General features: G+C 42.0%; 1 protein-coding gene across 1 annotated transcript in view; it reads left to right on the plus strand.

Moving 5' to 3' along the window:
* Window positions 1-21951, plus strand: part of LOC122658369 — a 100979-nt gene that overhangs the window by 13015 nt on the left and 66013 nt on the right. Inside the window, exon 2 of the mRNA XM_043853295.1 lies at window positions 11564-11948. Coding sequence (XP_043709230.1) covers window positions 11564-11948 — 385 coding nt within the window. The remainder of the gene's footprint in view (window positions 1-11563; window positions 11949-21951) is intronic.

Below are 21951 nucleotides of genomic sequence, written 5' to 3' on the forward strand. Positions count from 1 at the left end.
AGGCTTTGTGTAGTCACTGGAGCTGCACTTTTATGGGATTTTGTGTAGTCACTGGAGCTGCAATTTTTATGGGATTTTGTGTAGTCACTGGAGATGCAATTTTTATGGGATTTTGTGTAGCCATTGGAGTTGCACTTTTATCTGTCTTTGTTTGAATAGGTTACTACTTGCATTTTGGTGCCTTCATTGGAAAGGACGTTTGATGTAGCCGTTGGGTGCTGCATTTTGTTGATTTCCTTGGGAAGAGTTTTTGGTGTTGACGTGTTTCTGATTGGATTTGTTTGGGTTGCTATTGTTTATGGATTTATTGAGTGGAGTGCTACTTTGAGCTCGCTGGTGTCTATGACTACATGTGTTCAAGATTGGTGCTGCCTTTCATATTTGTTCTTGTTGGTCCAAGCTGGAGCTTTCTTTTGATATGTGTATACTATAGCTTAAGGGGGAGTGTTAAGAGATATGTAACACGATAGGGGGAGTCCCCCTATCGTGGTTTCCTTTTATTAGTTTATGTCTTTAATTGTTAGTTTCCTAGTTTAAGTAAGTTTATTGTTTTAGGCTTTAGGTTTAATTAGGTAAGAGTTATATTCCTTTTGTAATTCTGTTTTGGCTTAATATAAATATGTGTTGGCTGGTACGGTAGAAGTGAAATTCTATCATACAACCCTTTTCTCCCTTTATTCTCTCTTCTTCTCCATCTCTTCTCTTTGTTAGGCACTGGTTACAGGTTCTGGGATTCTTTGCAGACATTTAATTGACACACCTACTGAAAGTAGCACTCTAAACCTTTGCATTAACTGAAAAGGAAAATTGCAAGTCAATTCTTATTATATATATAGGATACTAAGACTGCTTAACATAATATAAACAAAACAAAATCTCAACTTTGACCCCAAGACCTGACTGTTGGACTAGCTATAGGATTCTAGAGTAGGGTACACAATCAACTACACATACTAACTGTTTGTTCTCCTTTTCCTTGCAAATGCCTCAGCTTGACAATGACTATAGATGCTTCCATGTTCTGTAATCTCTATTCTGCTGTTGACAATTACTTTTTTGGTCCTCTGTTGGAGCAAATATGTAACATGAAAGATTGTGGAATTTCGTGAATACTGGCTTAAGTCAGAGTGACTACAATCATCTTTATTTATAATAAAGAGAAGAACATTCTGGAATGAGTACAAGGACAGAAATACCCTTATGACTATTCTACCCCTGAACCCATATTACAATACTCCCCCTCAAGTTGGTGCATACATATCAAACATGCCCAACTTGCTAATTATAGGAAAAAAATAACTTAGTACTGATTCCTTTGGTAAGTACATCAGCCAGTTGTTCACTAGACTGAATAAATGGGATACAAATTATTCCTTGTTCTAGCTTCTCTTTGATAAAGTGCCGGTCAATCGCAACATGTTTGGTACAATCATATTGAACCGGGTTGTGAGCACTGAGCAATGTTGATTGCAGACTTGCTGTCATAGTAGAGCTGCATAGGAAGATTAGCATTCATCCCCAGGTCTTGAAGAAGCCCCTTGAGCCAAAGAAGCTCACAAATACCCTGCGCCATAGCTTGGAACTCAACTTCAGCACTAGATCGAGCCACAACAGCTTGCTTTTTGCTTCTCCAAGTAGTTAGGTTGCCTCCAACAAATGTGCAATACCCAGATGTGGACTTCTTATCTGTTAGAAGAATGTACTTTAGAATACCGTGGGGGTATTCTGGTCCTTTTGGGGTTATTTTTATGTTATTAAGTGTAAGTCGGCTATGTGGGTTTTAGTCCCACATCGCCTATTTTAGTCTCTTGTAACTTTCCCCTCTATTATAAATAGAGGGGCTTACCTATCAATTAATACAAGCAATTCTATTATTTTCTTCCCTCTCTCTAACCACGGTTCAACCAACATGGTATCAGAGCTGGTCTGATCTCGGTTAGAAAAAGAGGAAAAACCCTACTCCATCTCTCCAATCGACCTCTCTTCTCTCTCTCTCTCTCTCGGCCTCTCTTTCTCTGGTTTTCTTCTTCTTCTCCTTATAAGGGGGCAGCACTTATGAGGTAAAATCCTTGACCAATGATTTAGTTGCTGCCCTCCTCCATTCTATCTACTTTTTTATAGTAAAATACTGCTGGAATCATCTTTGCGATTTGGGGTTTTCCAGAATTTTTTGGAGATCGACTTCCTATTACTATTGAAAGCTGACCTTCCACCATTGGAGCTCCCTATGCACCCTTCTCCAGCCCCTTTCTACCCTATTCCATTATCCTCATTCCCTATTTCCTTTTTCTCGAAGCTTTAATTAATTCCAGCCACCATACCCTAATCGATCTCAACTTGTTAGGGTTTTTCAAAACCCTGTCTCCAATCGATTTTGGTGTTTCTTTTTTCAGATGTAGCTAATTTTTTGGGGGTGATTCCCTATTACTACAAGCCCTACTCGACCTAAGTTTGGACCCTTTCTGATGGCTGGATTTGTTTCTACAGCAAAAATTCCTTAACCTGCTAATTTGGTTACCTGCCAAAAACCCTGATTTTCAGGTTTCAGTTTTTGCTAATTTTTGGAGGGCTGATTACTCCCACTTTAAGGACCAATCGACCTCAATATTGCACCTATCCAAGTTTTTTGAAGACCCCTACCCCAATCGATCCTTCTTTTCAGGGTTTTTTTCAAAACCCTGCCCATATCGATTTTGGGTTAGGGTTGTTTGCTGCTATTTGGAATTTTTTGTTGGTGTTTCTACCATCACAAATGACATTCTACTTCAACTATTTATGGCTTGAAGAAGGTCTACTGCCCAAGATAGCTGCTGCCCTCATTATCTGCGATTTTTAGGTATTTCTCCCATGTGAAGATCAAGTCTCAATTACCAAGGAGATTGGTCATTCGAACTGGAGATCCATTCTAGCAGTTTTTGGTCAGCAAGTATTACAATAAGCAAACACCTTTGACATGTCAGCCTCACCTTTGTTGAAGACCCCTTCCCTATAATCGATATTCACTTTCAGGGTTTTTTACAAAACCCTGGCTATAATCGATCTAAGGGGTAGGGCAGTCCACAGTTGCTAATTTTTTAAGGAGAGTTTTATCAACATCAGAGGAGTATACAGCCCATTATTCAGCATCTTACATCAGGTTTTTTAGTAAAAAAATTTCCAGTTCATTCTGTTGGCTTGGTTTCTTCAATTATCAAGCTGTTTTTCTTGTTCCTATATGGCTGGCTGCTTCAACTACCTATGAATTTGTCTGGTTATTTGTCTTATTTGGCTGGTTATTATGAGCTTCACTACCTACCTGGCTGGTGTTATTGATTGGCTTCTATAAGCATGACTGGTTGATGTGTCACTGCTGCCTTTATATGGAATACTGCTGCCCTATAATTGTGACTGTGTTTCCTCTTATTGGAGATCGAATTTCTCTCGTTATTGAATACTCGAATCTACTACCCTGGAGATCAGCCTATTTGGGATTACCACAGTGTGTTCCACGATTTTGGTTGCACCTACGAAACTATTTGGTCATGTGGAGCCTTTCTGGTTAATATCCGGCATACTTTGGAGCTTGCATACTAGCATTGTTACAGATTCAGATCTGATCCAGTTTTGTTGAGGCTACTTCCATTCATTGCTGTCCGGATAACTTCTTAGTACTGTCTAGCATGTGGGAGTTTCTACCATGGAATCTTTTGCTCAATTGCTCCTCCTTGTTTGAAGATTGATCAAGCCTTAACAATTGGAGCATTTCCTTACTTCGAATCAGATCTGTATATTTTTCTGATCTGAATATTGGAGTTAGGAGTTTCTCCCCTGCAGGGGTTTCCATTCAAAGTGTTTGGTTGATTGATGGAAGATGGTTGGAGCTTTCTATGTTACCCAAGTTAATCTTACTCCATTATCCCACTGCTGTTTTTCTTTCACCACCTCCCAAAACATACCTTTGGCATTACCCATAACACCCTTGAAAGTTAATGGTATTCTCTTCTTTACCATTTCTTCTTTTTCCATTACACTTGGCAGCTATTGAACCATTCTGGAATGTTATGTTTGGCCCTATCTCTAACCTAATCTCTCTTATGTCCACGTGCACTACATGTGAGGGGGGGATTATATACAGTATACTTGCAGCCAATGCAGAGAGCAGAACATGCAGGGACACTTGGTGCAAAACATCGAAGGTTAGAGGTTTCACCATTGCCAATAAGTATCTACCTTGTTATTGGGTTACGTATGCCGTAAGGGGGAGGCTGGTGTTAAAAGTTTTGAAGATGTTTGGTTATTGCCTGCCCATATGAGGTCCTACAGTTTGGTTGTTTCCGCTGCTTGATCTTTATTGCTGCTTGACTCATCTGCTTGCTGCCCTAGTTACTTACCTTCAAGATTATCCGCCAGAGATTCATCCCTGGACAATTGTTGAAGATTGGTAACAATTGATCAAGTCTGCCCAAGTTTGAAGGTCTATTTTTTTCAAGTTCTTGAAGGTCTATTTGGGAGCTGCATTCCTTTTGGAGCTGGATTCTGCTACAACTTATTTTTCCCATTTTTCATTCAAGTTGGGCATTAGTACCTTGTATGCGCCAACTTGAGGGGGAGTGTTAGCATTGTTATGGAGAGAGTTTTTTCTTTTAGAGTTTTTTTCTTCTTTTAGTCCAAGCTAGATCTTCCTCTTTCTTATTTGTACAATCCAGCTTGAGGGGGAGTGTTAAAAGAATGTACTCCAGAATACCCCCAGGGTATTCTGGTCCTTTTGGGGTTATTTTTATGTTATTAAGTGTAAGTCGGCTATGTGGGTTTTAGTCCCACATCGCCTATTTTAGTCTCTTGTAACTTTCCCCTCTATTATAAATAGAGGGGCTTACCTATAAATTAATACAAGCAATTCTATTATTTTCTTCCCTCTCTCTAACCACGGTTCAACCAACATCATTAGGACTGCAAGCCCAATTTGCATCAGTGTATGCTTCTATCCGGAGATGGCTATGTGGAGAGAACAAGACTCCTTTCCCCGGAGATGATTTGTGGTAACGGAGAATTCTGTATACTGCTCATGTATTGGCTGACAAGGCTTACAACAAATTTGATTTCTGACCGGGTATGTGAGAGGTAGATCAATCGACCAACCAACCTCTGATACTGCCTTTGTCCACCGGGTCACCTTCCTTACTCTTCAAATGTGTGTTGGGTTCCAGAGAGGTATCTACTGGTTTATACCCAAACATCCCCTGTTTCTTTCAATAAATCGAATGTATATTTCCTTTGAGAAAGAGATATGCCCTTAGCTGAATAGGCAACCTCAATCTCTAGGAAGTACCTTAATCTACCCAAGTCTTTGACTTCAAATTTGGTGCCCAAATAAGTCTACAACTTCTTGATTCCTGTGCATTACTGCCTGTGATCACTATGTCATCAACATAGACAATCAACACTGTCACTTGCTGTCCTATCTTCTTAACAAACAATGTGTGATCAGCATTGCTCTACTTATACCCATAAGCAACCATAGCCTTATGGAACCGTCCAAACCATGCCTTTGGTGACTGTTTCAGACCATATAGGGCCTTTTTCAGCTTACATACCATTCCCTGAGTTTCTGAAGAGGTAAAACTAGGAGGTATCTCCATGTAAACATCTTCTTCCAAATCTCTATGCAAGAAGGCATTCTTTACATTAAGTTGTTGGAGTTCCCATCTTTGATTCACAGCACAAGAGATAATGACCCATACAGTATTCATCTTTGCTACAGGAGCAAAGGTCTCTTGATAGTCAATTCCTTGGGTTTGAGTAAACCCTTTGGCAACCAAGTCTTGCTTTGTACCTTTCTACTGAGCCATCAACCTTGTGCTTCACAACAAAAACCCATTTACAACCAATGGGTTTTTTTCTTAGTGGAGGACTCACCGAATCCCAGGTCTGATTCTTTTCAAGGGCATGCATTTCTTCATTCATCGCATCCTTCCATTTTTGTTCGGCTATTGCCTCCTGCCAATTGTTAGGGATGGAAACAGAGGATAAAGAAGATACGAAGGCATGGATAACAGGAGTTAGAGAGTTGTATGACACAAAGTTAGAACTAGGGTGCAATGTACAACTCCTCTTTGATTTTTGAACAACAATGAGTAAATCAAGACTGGGATCAAGAGAAGGCTTACAAGAAATTTGACTAGGAGCAAGACTTGGAGTGGGAACAGATGCCGATTGAGTGGATCAGTGGTGGTGGTCTCTTTGTACAGAGAGCTGTCCAGCGGAAAATCAGTTCCCCGAATGTACACATTTTCCTTTGTCTGTTGTTGCTGTCCCACTTCTTGTTCTTGACTTGTAACTCCATTTTCAAATTCAACAGAAACATCCTCTATAGTAGGTATCTCAATGTCTAGAGGAGCAATCAACGGAACCTCTTCACCAGTTATAATCTCCCCTTGCAGAGGTTCCTGCTGTTTAAAGTAAGCCTCAGACTCCCGGAACACTACATCTATAGTGACAAACACTTTTCGGGTAGGAGGATGATAGCACTTATACCCCTTCTGGGTAGCAGAATATAACCAAGAAATATGCATCGCAGCCCCTTTAGATCAAACTTGCCGTGTACATGGTGATTCCTGGCAAACACAACACAACCAAATACTTTGGGGGACACAACAAAAGTCAATTCCCACAGAGCACATCCAATGGGCAGCGGCCATCCAAAACACGGGATGGAAGGCGATTAATAAGATATGTGGCTATAAGAGTGTAAAGACAGTGTTACCCCAAAAAGAGGAGGAACAGCCATAGTGAGCAACTCCAAAAGATGTCGGTTCTTGTGTTTAGCCACCCCGTTTTGAACAGGAGTGTCAACACAAGAGGTTTGATGAATGATCCCATGGCTGTCCAAATATGACTGATAGACACCATCCATATACTCCTTCCCATTATCTGACCGGAGAATCTTCACGTTGGCATCGAACTGTGTCTCGACCATCTTATGAAATAAAGTAAAACATGTGAAAACGTCACTTTTACTATGCATCAAATACACCCAAGTCGTCCGGCTGAAACAGTCAATAAAGTGACAAACCATCGAAACCCAGAGCTAGAGACACAACGGGCAGGGCCCCACACATCAGAATGTATCAAACCAAAAGGATGCAAGCTTCTGTTATTAGAAATTGGAAAAATGTTTCTAGTTTGCTTTGCCAAAGTGCAAGAATCATTAGAAAAATTATATTACATCTTTTCACTAAACTAGGAAATAAAGTCGACAAAACACCAATCGGAGGATGGCCCAAACGACGATGCCAATTATTCAATTCAAAAAGTGCAGAATCAAAATCAGAAGATGCAGGTTGAGATGTCAAAGCTGTCCGTGAACCGTCAAGCATGTACAGACCACCAACCACTTTACCACATGCAATCGTACTGTCCATTGCTAAGTCCTGAAATAAACAATGGGTTGGAAAAAATGTTACCTTGCAGTTTAAATCCCTAGTTATGCTACTAATGCAAAGCAAATTAGTAGTGAACTTCGGAACATGTAACACAGATGAAAGGGTAAGAGAGGAAGAAAACTGCACAGTTCCCTTTCCCGGGATAAGAGAAAGAGATCCATTAGCAACACGAACCTTACTCTGACCAGATAAAGGAAAATATGTGGAATAAAAGGAGGAGGAGCCAGTCATATGGTCGGTTGCCCCTGAGTCTATTACCCAAGAATCGGGCATGACTGAGGTGCAATTCCCACCAAATGAAATACCTGTGGATGAAGGTGTATTGCGAGTAGTAGGCAGAGACAGAGCCGAGGTAGCCATAGAAGGAGATACAGATGCCGAAGATGTGTCCAAACGAGTCACCATATCCCGTAAATTTTGCAAATTTGCCTTAACCTATGACAGAGAAGGATCAGGCTGGTCCTTAGTAGTGGCCTGATGAGCATGGGTGCAATTGGACGGATTGGAACCACCCCTCCCACGCCCGCGAGTGTCTGTTGGGCAACCATGAAGCTTCCAACAGCGGTCCTTCGTATGCCATTCCTTCCTACAGTGATCGCATTTGATGGGAGAACGATCACCAGATGTCCGATCAATACTGGCAGATCGAGAAGAGCCCCCACGGGAAGACTGTGAACCAGAAATAAGAGCCGAGCGCTCTTGAGTAGCAGGGTGAACCATGGCGGTACGTCGACTGTCCTCAGTTGAAAGAATCGCATAGGCCTGTTCAAGAGTTGGGAGAGGTTTGCGATTTAAAATATTCGACCGGATATGATCAAACTCAATATTCAGGTCAGCCAAGAAATCAAAGACGCGTAAACCATCCTCCCACTTTCGGTAGGCCGTGGCGTCAACATCAGTGGTTACAGTGAAGGTGCCCAGAAAATCCAACTACTGCCACATCGTACACATGGTATTGTAATACTGAGAAAGTGTCAACTCCAGCTGTTTTGTAGAGTGGATTTTTTGACGTAGTTCATAGCACTTGGCAGCGTTCCCAATCTGGGAATATCTTTGGCTATCTTCCATACTTTTGCAGCCTAATCAAGAAGGTATCGCCCATCAATTTTTTGGTTCATGGAATTAAACCAAATACGACATGACCAAGAAATAAAAATTCATCTAGCGCTCCTGTGTAGAACCAGTCTCGGTAGGCTTGACCGTGGTACCCGTGGTATAGCCAGACAGGCCACGGGAACCACTAGCAAACAAACATGATTGAGACCATATAAGATAATTGCTGCCATTTAACTTGATGGTGTTCACCGGAAACGGAATAAAGTCATAGTGCGATGAACCATCAGAACCAGAAGAGGCAGAAGTGATCTTTGAAACGTCAGGCATGTTGGCTGGAAAAATAAATTGCAGGATCCAAAGGTAAGGCCTCCAAAAAAATTTAGATCGTTAGGAGGGAAAAAAAGAATCCCCTCGGTGGGAGTCAATTCACCACCAAGGGTGGGAAAAAAGTAACGCCAAGGGAAGAGAGAGCCTCCCGCGAGAAAAAAAGGAAGGGCGAGAGGCTATCGGGGCTGGTGGTGGTGGTGGAAAAGGCTAGGAGGCCCTGCGGTGGCTGGCGGTGGTGGCAGAAGGGGGTGGGAGGCCTTGCGGGGCTGCTGGTGGTGGTGGAAGAGGGTGGGAGACCTTGCGGGTGGTGGCGGTGGTGGCGGAAGAGGTCAAGAGACCTTGCGGGGTTGGCGGAAGGGAGAGGAGGGCAGGGGGTGGTGGCGGAGGGTTGGCGGAAGGTGGAGGAGGCCGGCCTTGGGTCAGAATCGCAAGGGAGAAGGGAGAAAGAGAAAAAAAGAAAAAAAGGAAAAAAATTTTAATTCCCATATTCTCAGAATATTTTTGGCTCTGATGCCATGTGGAATTCCGTGAATACTGGCTTAAGTCAGAGTGACTACAGCCATCTTTATTTATAATGACTGGCATCCATCGGGAGTCCTGCTCAGCTTTGGTTAGATCACTGGCATCCATCGGGAGTCCTGCTCCACCATGTCAGCCCTAGATTGATCTACGGTTTTGGTCTGCCTAGAAATGCTTTGGTGGCTGATATTCTTAATGCTGACGGATGGGATCCCCCTGATTCCTCTACTCCAGCTCTAACCTCTATCTGGAACTTACTGCCTTCTATTTTCAAAAGACCCTCTATAAGGGATGACTGTGTTTCTTGGCTGCCTAGCTCTTTGGGAATGTTCAGCTCCAAATCTGCTTGGGATCTTGTTAGAACGCGCCTCCCGCTTGTTCCTTGGAGGAAACTTGTCTGGTTCAAGCATCACATCCCCAGACACAGCTTCACGGCTTGGAGAGTCTTCTCCAACTGCCTCCCAACGCAAGCTTTCCTCAGACATCGCCACATTATGGTCTCTCCCAGTTGTGACCTTTGTTGGAATGGGATTGAAGATACAAACCATCTCTTCTTTGAGTGTCCCTTCTCCTGCTCTATCTGGAAAGGGATTCTCTCCAAATGCTGGCCAAGAAACAGGAGGATCCTACCTTTTGACCGTGAATGGATTTGGGTTGACATGACCTTTGGTGGTTCTACTCTTTGTGATGTGATTGGGAAGATGGCTTTCTCTGCTGCCATCAACCACATTTGGATGGAGTGCAATCTTCGGAAATGGACCTCCAAATCCAGATCTGCTAATCAGATTTGGGAGTCCATCTCTTTTGAAATCAAATCTAAGCTTAGTTTGGTTGCTCCTGCTTCTTGTATTGACACCCCAAGGAACAGACTAATTGTTGTATCCTGGGGTCTTTCTACTATCTCCCTTGTCCCTGCAGGCTCCCCTGTTTGAGCTTCTGCTGCTGGTTCTTGTTTCCTCCCTCCTATTTGAGGGCTGCTTTCCTTTTTAGTAATGAAATTTTTATTCACCCAAAAAAAAAAAAGAGAAGAACATTATGGAATGAGTACAAGGACAGAAATACTCTTATGACTATTCTACCCCTGAACCCATATTACAACAAAGATTATTTTTTTTATTAGTAAAATTGCATGATCTTTTCCTTCCCTGCCCCCTCCCCCACCAAAAAAAAAAAACCCCCTGCACTAGAAACTTGAAGGATTTATATGTTTTTAATCCCTTCCCCCAGCTACTGCATTAATCTTAAGGGGAGCACTCTGTATGGTTTGTTGAAATGGAATAGTCTTCTCCCTGTACCTTCTCTCTCTCTCTAACACCCTAAGTTTGTGCTATAGAATAGGACATGTATCAGAATCAAATATGGCTGACCATATCAGTATCAGCTGCTACTATCTGATCTTACCTCTAGGATGGGCTGATTCGTTATTCATTTTACATTTTCTGAGGTTACTTTCTGAGGTTATTGTTGTTGGTGTTCCATCGAATACCACATGCAGCATCTGCAGATTGAGATAGGAACACATATAATGAACAATAACAAGTGGTATTTTTCTGGAAGAGTATATGGACCAGCCATTTTTTTCCCCTGGTCGGATTGGTGTATTGGTTGAGACTGATCTGATCCTTAGTACTGATTTCAAGAATCTGTTTGTTTATGTCTTTGTAATGGAAACAGTAAATTGGAAGGAGATTTGATAGATATTCCTTTTCCTCCCAAAGAGGTGTAATTCTTCCTCGAAATCTGAAATCAACAGCACAAATTTTGCATGACTTGGTTTAACATTCTATAGCTTTTGAGCTTCCTCTGTTTGTTTATGTCTTTGTAATGGAAACAGTAAATTGAAAGGAGATTTGATAGATATTCCTTTTCCTCCCAAAGAGGTGAAATTCTTCCTCAAAATCTAAAATCAATAGCACAGATTTTGCATGACTTGGTTTAACATTCTATAGCTTTTGAGCTTCCTCATGAGGTGAACTAGACTTATGTGAGAGGAAAATGTACAAGGAAGTAAATTGTATGAATGCATATGCTTTTTGCAGGTTTATGCTCGACCAGAGTTGAGTCTTGACATTAAACTGTTTCTATTTTAATTTTTGGTTTGATCTATATGTATAATTGCTCAAATATCTTATCAGGGAGTATACTGGCCATTATTCTATCTAATATTTACCCTTTTCATTTGCATAATTTATATTTCACATGCTTTTCTTCGACCATTTTGACTTCATTAGTATCTGCAGGTTTTCTGATGCCTTCAACCTTTTGATATCTTTATCGAAGGAAAATCATATCTGGTGTGGGTCATGGGAGCTAATGGGACCTCTTTTGGAAACCTTCTACAATTATCCAAAGGATAAATGCAATGATTCTCCTCTCAAGCTTCTATGGTTTAGACTTTCTCAAGAAATGCAGCAATGCATACAATGCATTTGTCAGCATCATCAAGCTCAGGAATTGTATAATGCTGAGTATGAATCAAGTACCATTAGCCCTCTTCTTAGCATCCTGCGAAGTCTGGATGAAGAAAGGGTGACTCAACACCTTAAAGAGATTAATGCAAAGGTAGCCAGCGGGGTATATGATCCTGAGCTGCACAATGCTGAAGTTGTCAGTATCATGTATGAGGTATGTGCAGCAGCTATCTTTTCTCATTTATGGGAAAAGGTTTTTTTTTTTTGGGGGGGGGGGGGGTGGGGGGGAATTTTTATCACCTCCAATTCGCTGCCCCCTCCAATTCCCTCCAATCCCTCACATAGGAGCAGAAATGACCACCCTACCCCACCTTGGGCAGTGTGTTCCGGCAGTGGGTAAGGTGGTCATTTCCACTCCTATGTGAGGGATTGGAGGGAATTGGAGCGGGCAGGAATTGGAGGTGATAATGATTCGGGTGGGGGGGTGGGGTGGGGTTCCTACCCATGGCCCAGTAATTTGAACCATGAAAAAAATCTTTGAATGAATACCTGGTTCTCCTTTGCCTTTTTTGTTTTGGACGAAACTGATGAACACTTTTGTTGTCAGTATTAGATGTCATAAATTCTTCTATTCTGTTTCAGTTTGTATAAGCACCTTCTGTATGGTATCTTGCTCAGATGATTGTAGATTACATGCCTTTTCATTTAACTTTAGGCTTGAATTATAACCTGGAGGTTACTTCTTGATGCTGACATTACTTTCTTCTTCTTGATAGATAACAATGGAAATTTTATTGAGGAAAACAGGAGAAATGAATATGGTACATCAACAACAAACCGGGGCTCTCAAACTGAAGGGAGGCCCAGGGCAGGAAAAGAAAAGACGAAGTTGGGGGGAATACATTATTGACTGTAAACCCACATATAACCTGCCCCTGTTGATCCCTTCCTTGGCTAGCTGGTCGGCCATAGAGTTTGCTGACCTAAGTCTCCAAGAAACGGAGAAATTTCCTTGGGCAGCTAAGGCCTTGGCTTTCTTGATGAGATGCATATACTTCCAAGGATCGCCAAAAGGATTCTGGGGCCAAAAAACCATATTTTTGGAACCCTCTCAATGATGACATCAAACCATCTATTAGAGAGCAAGCTAGAGGCCGAGTCAGCTCTAAGCTCAGCAAAGGCAGAGTCAGTGCTTCCATAGAGCCAGAGAAAACCAACAAGACCCATTTTTAAATTTATCACCAATCCACTCTGGCTCTGGGTTCCCCAAAGAGCCACCATCTACATTTTGGTTTAGGTTCCCTGGGTTGGGGGGGGGGGGGGGAGGGGCGCCAAGACCGAGAGTGATGGATAGCATGGCTTGTGATTGTGGATGAAGCCACCACTAACTAACAGCTCAAGGAGGAGTCAGCAGAGATTGATGCAGATACACTACCTTGGACCGACCCAAACCCAGTTGGGTATCGAAATTAAGATGAACCAGGTCCCAACCATGTTTTGGTTCAGTAGGATATTTAGAATTTATCTTATTTGGGAAAGATATGTAATCTTTTATTTTGGGGTAGCTATTAGACTTATAGGGAAATTTCCAATTTGTGTTTTATTGAGTTTCTATTTTAGTTAGTCTAAGTTTCAGGATGTAATTAGGAGTCTAGTTTTTGGGGGGTTTATAAATACATGTGTAACCACGATTGAAGCAGATTTGAAGAATGAATTGAGTTTATGGTTTGAGTAGCCTGAGGGCTGTGTGCATCCTTCTTCCATTCCACCCTGTGACTCGATCGATCCCTTCCACCGCTTTCGGTTCCTCCAGCAACAACCAGAACCAAAAAAAGAAAAAAAAAAGAAAAAAAGAAAAGAGATAGAAGAAGAGAAGAGAGAAAGTAAGAGGCAGAGAACAAAAAAAAAATTACATACCTGGTTTCAGAAGACCCACCGCTACTGGTTCGACATCGTTCGCTGGCCGACAAAATCTCTTCTTCATCTGAACTCCTCAGTCGATCAAGACCCTCGCAGCACCTTCATCGAGTCGACCTCCTCTGTCGCTGTTTCCCTCTCTGGAGTAGCAAGTAGGAGGAGGCTGCAATTGGCAACCCCAAGCCAAAACCCACGACTTCTCATTTTAAACCTCATATTCCCTTTATAACCCTTGTTTAGTGCTTTGCTTTCCCTTCTATTATCTTTTGTTTTTATTTCCTAAACTACCCCCTCTCTGTCTTATATTACCCCTATCATTAGTTGTTCTTTTATTTCTAAGTGAGGCCTTATTCTTTAATTTTTATTACTCATCCTACCCTTTCTCTAGTCTACCTTTGTTACCCTTTAAGATTCTTTTAATTACAAACCTGCCCATGGATTGTGTTTAAATTTAGAGGGCATTTGCCCAATGGAAAGCTTGTATGTTGTTTATTGATGAAGGGCAAAGCAACAATTTCATCTCATGATCTGTGGTAGAGATGTTTTCAAAGAATGACCAGATCGTTATTCACTCTGAGGATTATTTATTCGTTGAATTCTCCGTTTCTTATTATTGTGATGGTGCTCATTGTGAAGTGTTTGATTCTCCTCTTATTAAATTGGGTCGTGAATGGCTAGAAGAACGAAAAGGCATCATTGATCGTGACGGAAACTTGTGCATCCTACATCCTTTTCACATGTCCTAGACATTCATTCTTCATGGGTTGGTTAACAACATTTGTTCCAAGCCAAAAGTGGCAGCACTAGTGATACAACCTGATGCAGGACAATTTTGGACCGGGTCGACCGAACTGGTGTACTACATTGGACTGACCCAAACCCAGTTGAACCGGGTCCAGTTTGAGTGTTTGGATCTAGTAGGATTTTTGGAAGTTTATTTTATTTGAAAAATTATTATGTAATCTTTTATTTTAAGGTAGTTATTAGACACATAGGGAAATTTCCAATTTGAGTTTTATTGGGTTTCTATTTTAGTTAGCCTGGTTTTAGTAAGTAATTAGGAGTCTATTTTTTTGGGGTTTTATAAATAGATGTGTAACCAAAGTATTATGATGATGTAGGAATGAATTAAAAAAAGGTGAGTTTGTGCGTGTGCTCCCCCCCCCCCCTCTTATTCTTCTTCTCACGGCTTCTTCCTCCCTCCTCCCTCTGATTTCTTCTCAGATTTCCCCTCTCCTATTCTGTCCCCCATTATCTGGTATCAAAGCCCAAACCTGGGTGAATCTCTTCCCCTCTCTCTCTCTCTCTCTCTCTGATTCTTCATCCTCTCAGTCTCTCTTCCCTGCTATTTCCTGAGTCTCATTTTCCCCCCATTCTATTCTTCGTCCTTCTATTTCCTCTTCGCTGCAGTTGTGACCGAACTTCAACAGCAATCATACCACCAAGCCCAACCCCCATCTCATCCCTTCCCCACAACAATTTCCGCTGAATTCACAACCCATCCTTTCGTTTCCCGTCTGTGACTGCCAAAAAAAGAGTCGTCTCTGTGGAAACAGAGGTCGAATCGAAAACCCAGACCCCAATCCCATCCCTTTCGATTCCATGAGCATAATCCCCAACCCACCATCACCCATCTTCTTGATTCCACGATTCAACTCCCCGTAGTCGATCAGCTCCCTCGCACTGACGTCATTCATCGAAGTAATGAAGCCCCTCCTCAGTGCCTTCCTCCATTCTTCCTCTCTAGTTCGACAGAATCAGACTCCAAGTAGGAGACGGTAACCCCACCCACAATCCCACTTTTTGTCTCTTTTCTTTATTTATTTTTGTTTTCCTAAATTGCCCTCCATTTTAATCTAATTCTGATTTCCCTTATTTTCCTTTTATTCCAAGTATGCCCCTCCCTCTCACGGTTCCTTTCTTTTATTGCTTCTCCATATTACCCTCACCCCTAAGTGTTGCCTATTTGTGTTCTTATTTTTCCAGGATTACCCCCATCTTTCTCTCTAATTTCCTTTTCTCTATTAATTTTATTAGTTTCCAAGTTTATCCTCCCCATACTTGTGACTCTTTTCTTGTGTGTTTCTAATTGAACATCCCATATTTACAATTCTGCCATTGATATCATAAATCCCATTGTATCTACAGCTGTGCCATCAATGTTCTACTTCACCATATTTACGGGAATTGACCAATAGTAGGAGTCAGATACAATGCAACCAAATTCTCTTGGTTACAATCCATCACCTATTATGTCCTGTAACGGTGAAAGCACTGCATTAGGTATTTTCTCTTTATGGATTTGTGGAAAAGATCATGACAACATTTCATAAGTCTGCTAGTTCTCAAGCCCTTATCCAGTATCAGTCACTTCTAAGTGCCGTTTTAGCAAGAAATGCTCTTCAAGGGCGTAATGTTTATGATGATTGCTTTACACTGGACATTCAATTTTCATGCCTAAGTGAGGTACAATTGAACTACAGACGGTCAAAGGGTTTCAAGAACACATCCGTGCCTTCAGCACAGAAAGACAGGAAAATTATGATTGAGGCATCACCGACTGAATCACTTCTAGGAGATTCTAATGCATTGAAGGAAAACTCTACTAAAGATGTCTCTGAAGAGCCAAAAGGTGAGCCACCATTGATGGACGTGATGGTGTCGATAGTGGTTCAAGAAAAGGTGGAGCTGAACGATCCGTTCAAGATTGCAGCCGTGGAACCAATCAATGGTCCGATTACAGTGGCAAAACCCCGTGGTCCTATTCCAATCAAAGTCATATCATTTGTTGACGACCATCGGGAGATCATAACGGCTGATTGGGAGATGTGTGGGATCACCGTCCCTATTAAGCTTTTGATTGTGGATGCTGATCGAGTAGTGCTGATCCTTTCCTTCTTTAAAACTCGTGGGCGAGTTTTTCTCATTATCGGGCGAGTTGATGCAGGACAATATTGGACCGAGTAGACCCAACTGGTGTATTACATTGGACCGACCCAAACCCAGTTGAACCTGGTCCAGTTTGAGTGTTTGGATCTAGTAGGATTTTAGGAAGTTTATTTTATTTGGGAAATTGTTATGTAATCTTTTATTTTAAGGTAGTTATTAGACACAGGGAAATTTCCAATTTGAGTTTTATTCGGTTTCTATTTTAGTTAGCCTAGTTTTTGTTAGTATTTAGGAGTCTCTATTTTTTTGGGGTTTTATAAATAGATATGTAACCAACGTATTATGATGATGCAGGAATGAATTAAAAAAAAGTGAGTTTGTGCGTGTGCACACCCCCCCCCCCCCCCTATTCTTCTTCCTCCCTCCCCCCTCTGATTTCTTCTCAGATTTCCCCTCTCCTATCCTGTCGCCCATTACAACCTCAACCAGAACAGCCAATAGTAGCAACAGAAGATGAGCAGATCGTGGATCAGGTGATGAAGAAATCTAGTGCAGTAAAGTCCTTCCCCATCATAAGTTCGTTCTTCCCCATGATTTCCCTGACATGGATGCAACCCCAAAGCTTCATGTTTTGGATTTTCTTCAAGTTGCAGACATGGAACAGATAGCCCCCGCTCGTTAGCTTTCATTTCTACCATTACAAAATTCGAGTTCGAGTTTTTCTCAACACGGGGGAATTGATGTAGATACACGACCTTGGACCGACCCAAACCCAGTTGGGTATCTAAACCAACATGAACCAGGTCCCAACTATGTTCTGATTTAGTGATATTTAGAATTTATCTTATTTGGGAAAGATATGTAATCTTTATTTTGGGGTAACTTATAGGGAAATTTTCAATTTGTGTTTTTAATGAGTTTCTATTTTAGTTAGTCTACATTTTAGGAAGTAATTAGGAGTCTATTTTTTGGGGGGGGGGGTTTATAAACACATTGTTGAGTTGTGTAACCCGATAAGGGTATTTTTGGTTTTTCTCTTTGTTTATTCCCTGTAACAGGGACATATTTGTAATTCTGCCCTCTTATTGAAAGCTATAAATGAAAGGGGCTGAGTAAACAATTAATTCACTCAAGCCATTCTCCAATTTTCTGTTTTGCTAACATGGTATCAGAGCTAAACCCTACTCTGATCTAAGTTTCCAAAACCCTCTCCTTCCATCGTTTTTTCCCTTCTCTCCTCTTCTTCTTGGTTCCTCTCTTTCACCTTAGGGCAGCACTAATGAGGTGATCTTATGATCTAGTTGCTGCCCTCAAACCTACCTCTTTTTCTCCATGTCATAAACTCTACCGATACCCGATAGTTGCTGCCCTTTCCTTTTGTGATATTGAAGCTGTCCAAGTTTTTTGAAGATCAAGTTATCTCGTTGTAGGTTGATCTTCCCCTGATTGGAGCTTCTTCTGCTACCTTAATTAGCTTTTATCGACCATTCCCATTCCTTTTGAAGATCCCTAACCTAAAATCGATCTCACTTTCAGGGTTTTCTAAAACCTTGACATCTATCGATATTTGGGTTAGGGCTGCTTGTTGTTGCTGCCTTTTTCGGAGGCGTTTATTACCATCCAGAGTATTCCTCGACATCAATTTCAGCCACAGATTCTGCAAGTTTTTTGGAGATTCCAGATTCCCTTGTCTTGAGGTCGATTTCTCCCTATATCGATCTCAAGGTTTTTTGGTTCTCCTTGGCTGACTGCATCGAATCCTTGCTTGCTCTCTTCATTGTTTGGCTGCCTCAATGACAGGCTTAGACTCCTCTTCTGCAACCTCTGGGCTAGATGGACAGCCCCAGACAGAGTTTCTTCCCCTTGCTGCTCCTATCAAACTCGATGGCACAAGTTATCTCAAGTGGTCTCGGACTACCTATTTGACCATTGCTGGTCGCTGGCTTACTGGCCATATCCTTGGGACCAACCCCATGCCAGCCAAACCTAGTTCTCCGCAAGAGAAGTGTGATGCAGGACAATTTCGATGGATCGACCCGAACCCGTTTGTGAACCCAGACCAAGATGAACCGAATCCAAATTTAGATCAATAGCTTACTTTAGTAGCATTGTTTTTGTTTCTAGTTTATTCTTAGGCTACTTCCTATTTTAGTTGCTTATTTTTAGAAAGTTGATTTTATTTTATCTCTTTCCTATGTAATGGTTTCCTGATAAGACTCTTTATACCAGCTATATATCATGTAAGGCTTTGGCCAAAACAAAAAAGGAGATGAATGAATGAATTGAGTGTTTGAAGCCTGCGTGGCTGGTTGCTTCTCCCCCCCCTTCTTGGACGCTCCCTTCTTCTGCTGCATCTTTTTCTTCCCCTTTCTTCTGTGTGATTTCTCCCCTCCCCCTCTAGTGTCTTCTTCTACCTCCTTCAATCCTCTTGATTTCTGTCTCCCATTAAAGTGGATGTCTCATGATGCTATGGTGATGTCTTATTTGATCTACTCTATGCAACCAAATCTATCCGACAATTTTTTACTTCTGGAAACATCCCATCAAATCTGGAGTGCTGGTAAGGAGACTTATGGACGCATTGGGAATGATGTTCAGGTGTATGAGATTCGCAAGAAGGCCCATGACCCCACTCAGAAGGAGCTGTCCGTATCTGCGTACTATGCTGCCCTCAAAAGCATGTGGCAACAATGGATCATTAGTCCGACTATCAGCCCTCTACGCCTACTGATATTGCTGACTATCGTAAACATGTCGGCAAAATCCGTGTAAACGACTTCTTGGGAGGTCTGAATGTGGAGTATAACACTATTCGAGTGCAAGTGCTTAGCAGCCCTACACTAGAGCAGTCATTTGTTTGTCATACAGAGGAGACTCGTCGGGCTGCTATGTTGCATACTCCTACTGTTGATCGGTCTGCCCTACAGACTACTTCCAGCCCCACTCCCATTAGCATTACTGATGGTGATAATGCTGCCTCCAAGGAGCTAGTCAAGTGTGAACACTGCAACAAACCCTATCACACCAAGGCTTAATTCTAGAAGTTACACGGGAAGCCTGCTGATTTTGAGGCAAAATGGAGCCGTGTGAAGTCTAAACCCTAGGCAAATCTTACTGAATCTTCTGCTGCTGCTGCCCCCTCTACGGACATTGGGCTTACTCAGGATGAACTCCTGGCTTTCTGTCGCATGCTATAGGCCTCTTCCGCTGCACCTACTACGGCATCTGCACCTGCTACCTCTTCTGGTTCTCACTTTGCCTCAAGTATTCCAGTCGGTAGTCATTATGCATCGGTTGTCTCTGTCCTTTGGATTATAGACTCTGGTGCCACTGACCACATGACTGGTTCTTCCCATGTGTTTTACCAGTATTCTCCCTCTTTCGGCAAAGATAGTGTTCGAGTAGCTAATGGTTCTCTTTCTCCTATTAATGGAAAGGGTTCCATTTGGTGCTCTTCTACCCTTACATTAAATTCTGTTTTGCAGGTTCCTTCATTTTCTACCAACCTTCTTTCCATTAGTAGTCTAACCAAACATTTGAACTGCAAAATAATTTTCTTTCCCTCATTGTGTCATACAGGATCTGGTGAAAGGGCACACGATTGGGGGTGGTAAGGTACATGGTGGTCTCTACATACTCGGCACGAGTCAGACTTGTCCACCGTCAGCTTCATCCCCGACTCATTAGTTACATTCAACCACTTCTTCGGATCTCCATCTATGGCATTGTCGGCTCGATCACCCTCCTCTTCGAACTTTAACTTTTTTGTTTCCTCAGTTAAAGATTGTAAAAGGGATGAGTTTTTATGTGAGGCCTGTGTTTTGGCTAAACAGACTCGTTCAACTTACTCTCCATTAAATAATAGAAGTATTTCTCCCTTTGCTTTAGTTCATACTGATGTGTGGGGCCCTGCCCGTTGTGTTTCTATTTCTGGCCATAGATGGTTGTTTCCTTTATTAACTGCTTTACTAGGACTACTTGGATGTATATGATGCAACACAAGAGTGAGGTTTTTCAATGTTTTCAGCTATTTCATCGTATGGTTCAGACCCAATTCAATGCCACATAAAAAATTCTGCGGAGTAATAATGGCAGGGAATACATGGAAGGTCAGTTCCAAAAATATTTGGCTGAAAATGGCATACTTCATCAGACCACCTGTGTAGACACTCCGGCCTAGAATGGAGTGGTTGAAAGAAATAATCGTCATCTTTTGGAAGTGGCTCAAACAATTATGTTTGCATGGCAGGTTCCTTCTCCATATTGGAGTGATGCTATCCTCACCGTTGTCTACCTCATTAACCACATGCCTACCCCTGTACTTGATGGCCGTGCCCCTTTTGACCTTCTCCAGGGTTCTTCCTCTTTTGTGGTCCCCCCAAAATTTTTTGGTTGTGTTTGCTATGTTTGCAACCATCATCTTCATGGCAAGCTCGATCCTCGGAGCATTCGGTGTATTTTTTTGAGCTACTCCACCACCCAAAAAGGATACAAATATTATCATCCACCCTCTCGGCGTACATTTGTTACCATGGATATTATCTTCCATGAATCCCTAACATATTATTTTCAACCACCTCTTCTGGGGGAGCATGATCCAGGTTTCGAAGATGTGTCTGCTCTTCTACCGGTTCCTATTCAGGGGGAGCCTTCTTCTCCAGAACTTCCAACCTCAGTCTCCAGTGTGATTCCTATTCAGGGGGAGCGTAGACCTGTAAGTCAGAATCCTGTTGATAAAGTCTATACTCGGAAGCATAAAGAGCAAGTTGAGACTACCACTACTATACCACGTCTCCAATCGTCAGAACTTGATCTAGATCCAGACTCTGCTACATCATCTGGTAAGGATTCTTCTCTTGATTTACCTATTGCTGCCCATAAAGGCATATTAGGTCTTACACCCAACATCCCATCTCCAATTTTGTTTCCTAATGCTTTGTCTCCTTCCTATCATGCATTTGTGTCCTCTCTTTCCTTTGTTTCTATTCCTTGAAAATGGCAGGAGGCAATTGCAGATCCAAAGTGGAAAGCAGCCATGATGGAAGAGATGACGACCTTATCCAAAAATGAGACGTGGGAGTTGGTGGTTCTTCCTTCGGGCAAGAAACCAGTAGGTTATAAATGGGTGTTTGTTGTCAAGCAGAAGCCGAACGGAATAGTAGGCAGATATAAGGCCAGACTTGTGGCCAAGGGCTTTACTCAGACCTATAGGATTGACTATCAGGAGACGTTTGCCCCAGTTGCAAAGTTGAACACTATTTGGGTTTTGTTGTCATATGCTGTCAATCTAGGCTGGGATTTGCAGCAATTGGATGTGAAAAATGCTTTCCTTCATGGAGAGCTGGAAGAGGAAGTTTATATGGAGGTTCCTCCAGGTTTTTCTTATGACAAGACTCATGGGAAGGTTTGCA

The sequence above is a fragment of the Telopea speciosissima genome, chromosome 4 (assembly GCF_018873765.1).
Source record: "Telopea speciosissima isolate NSW1024214 ecotype Mountain lineage chromosome 4, Tspe_v1, whole genome shotgun sequence".
NCBI lineage: Eukaryota > Viridiplantae > Streptophyta > Magnoliopsida > Proteales > Proteaceae > Telopea > Telopea speciosissima.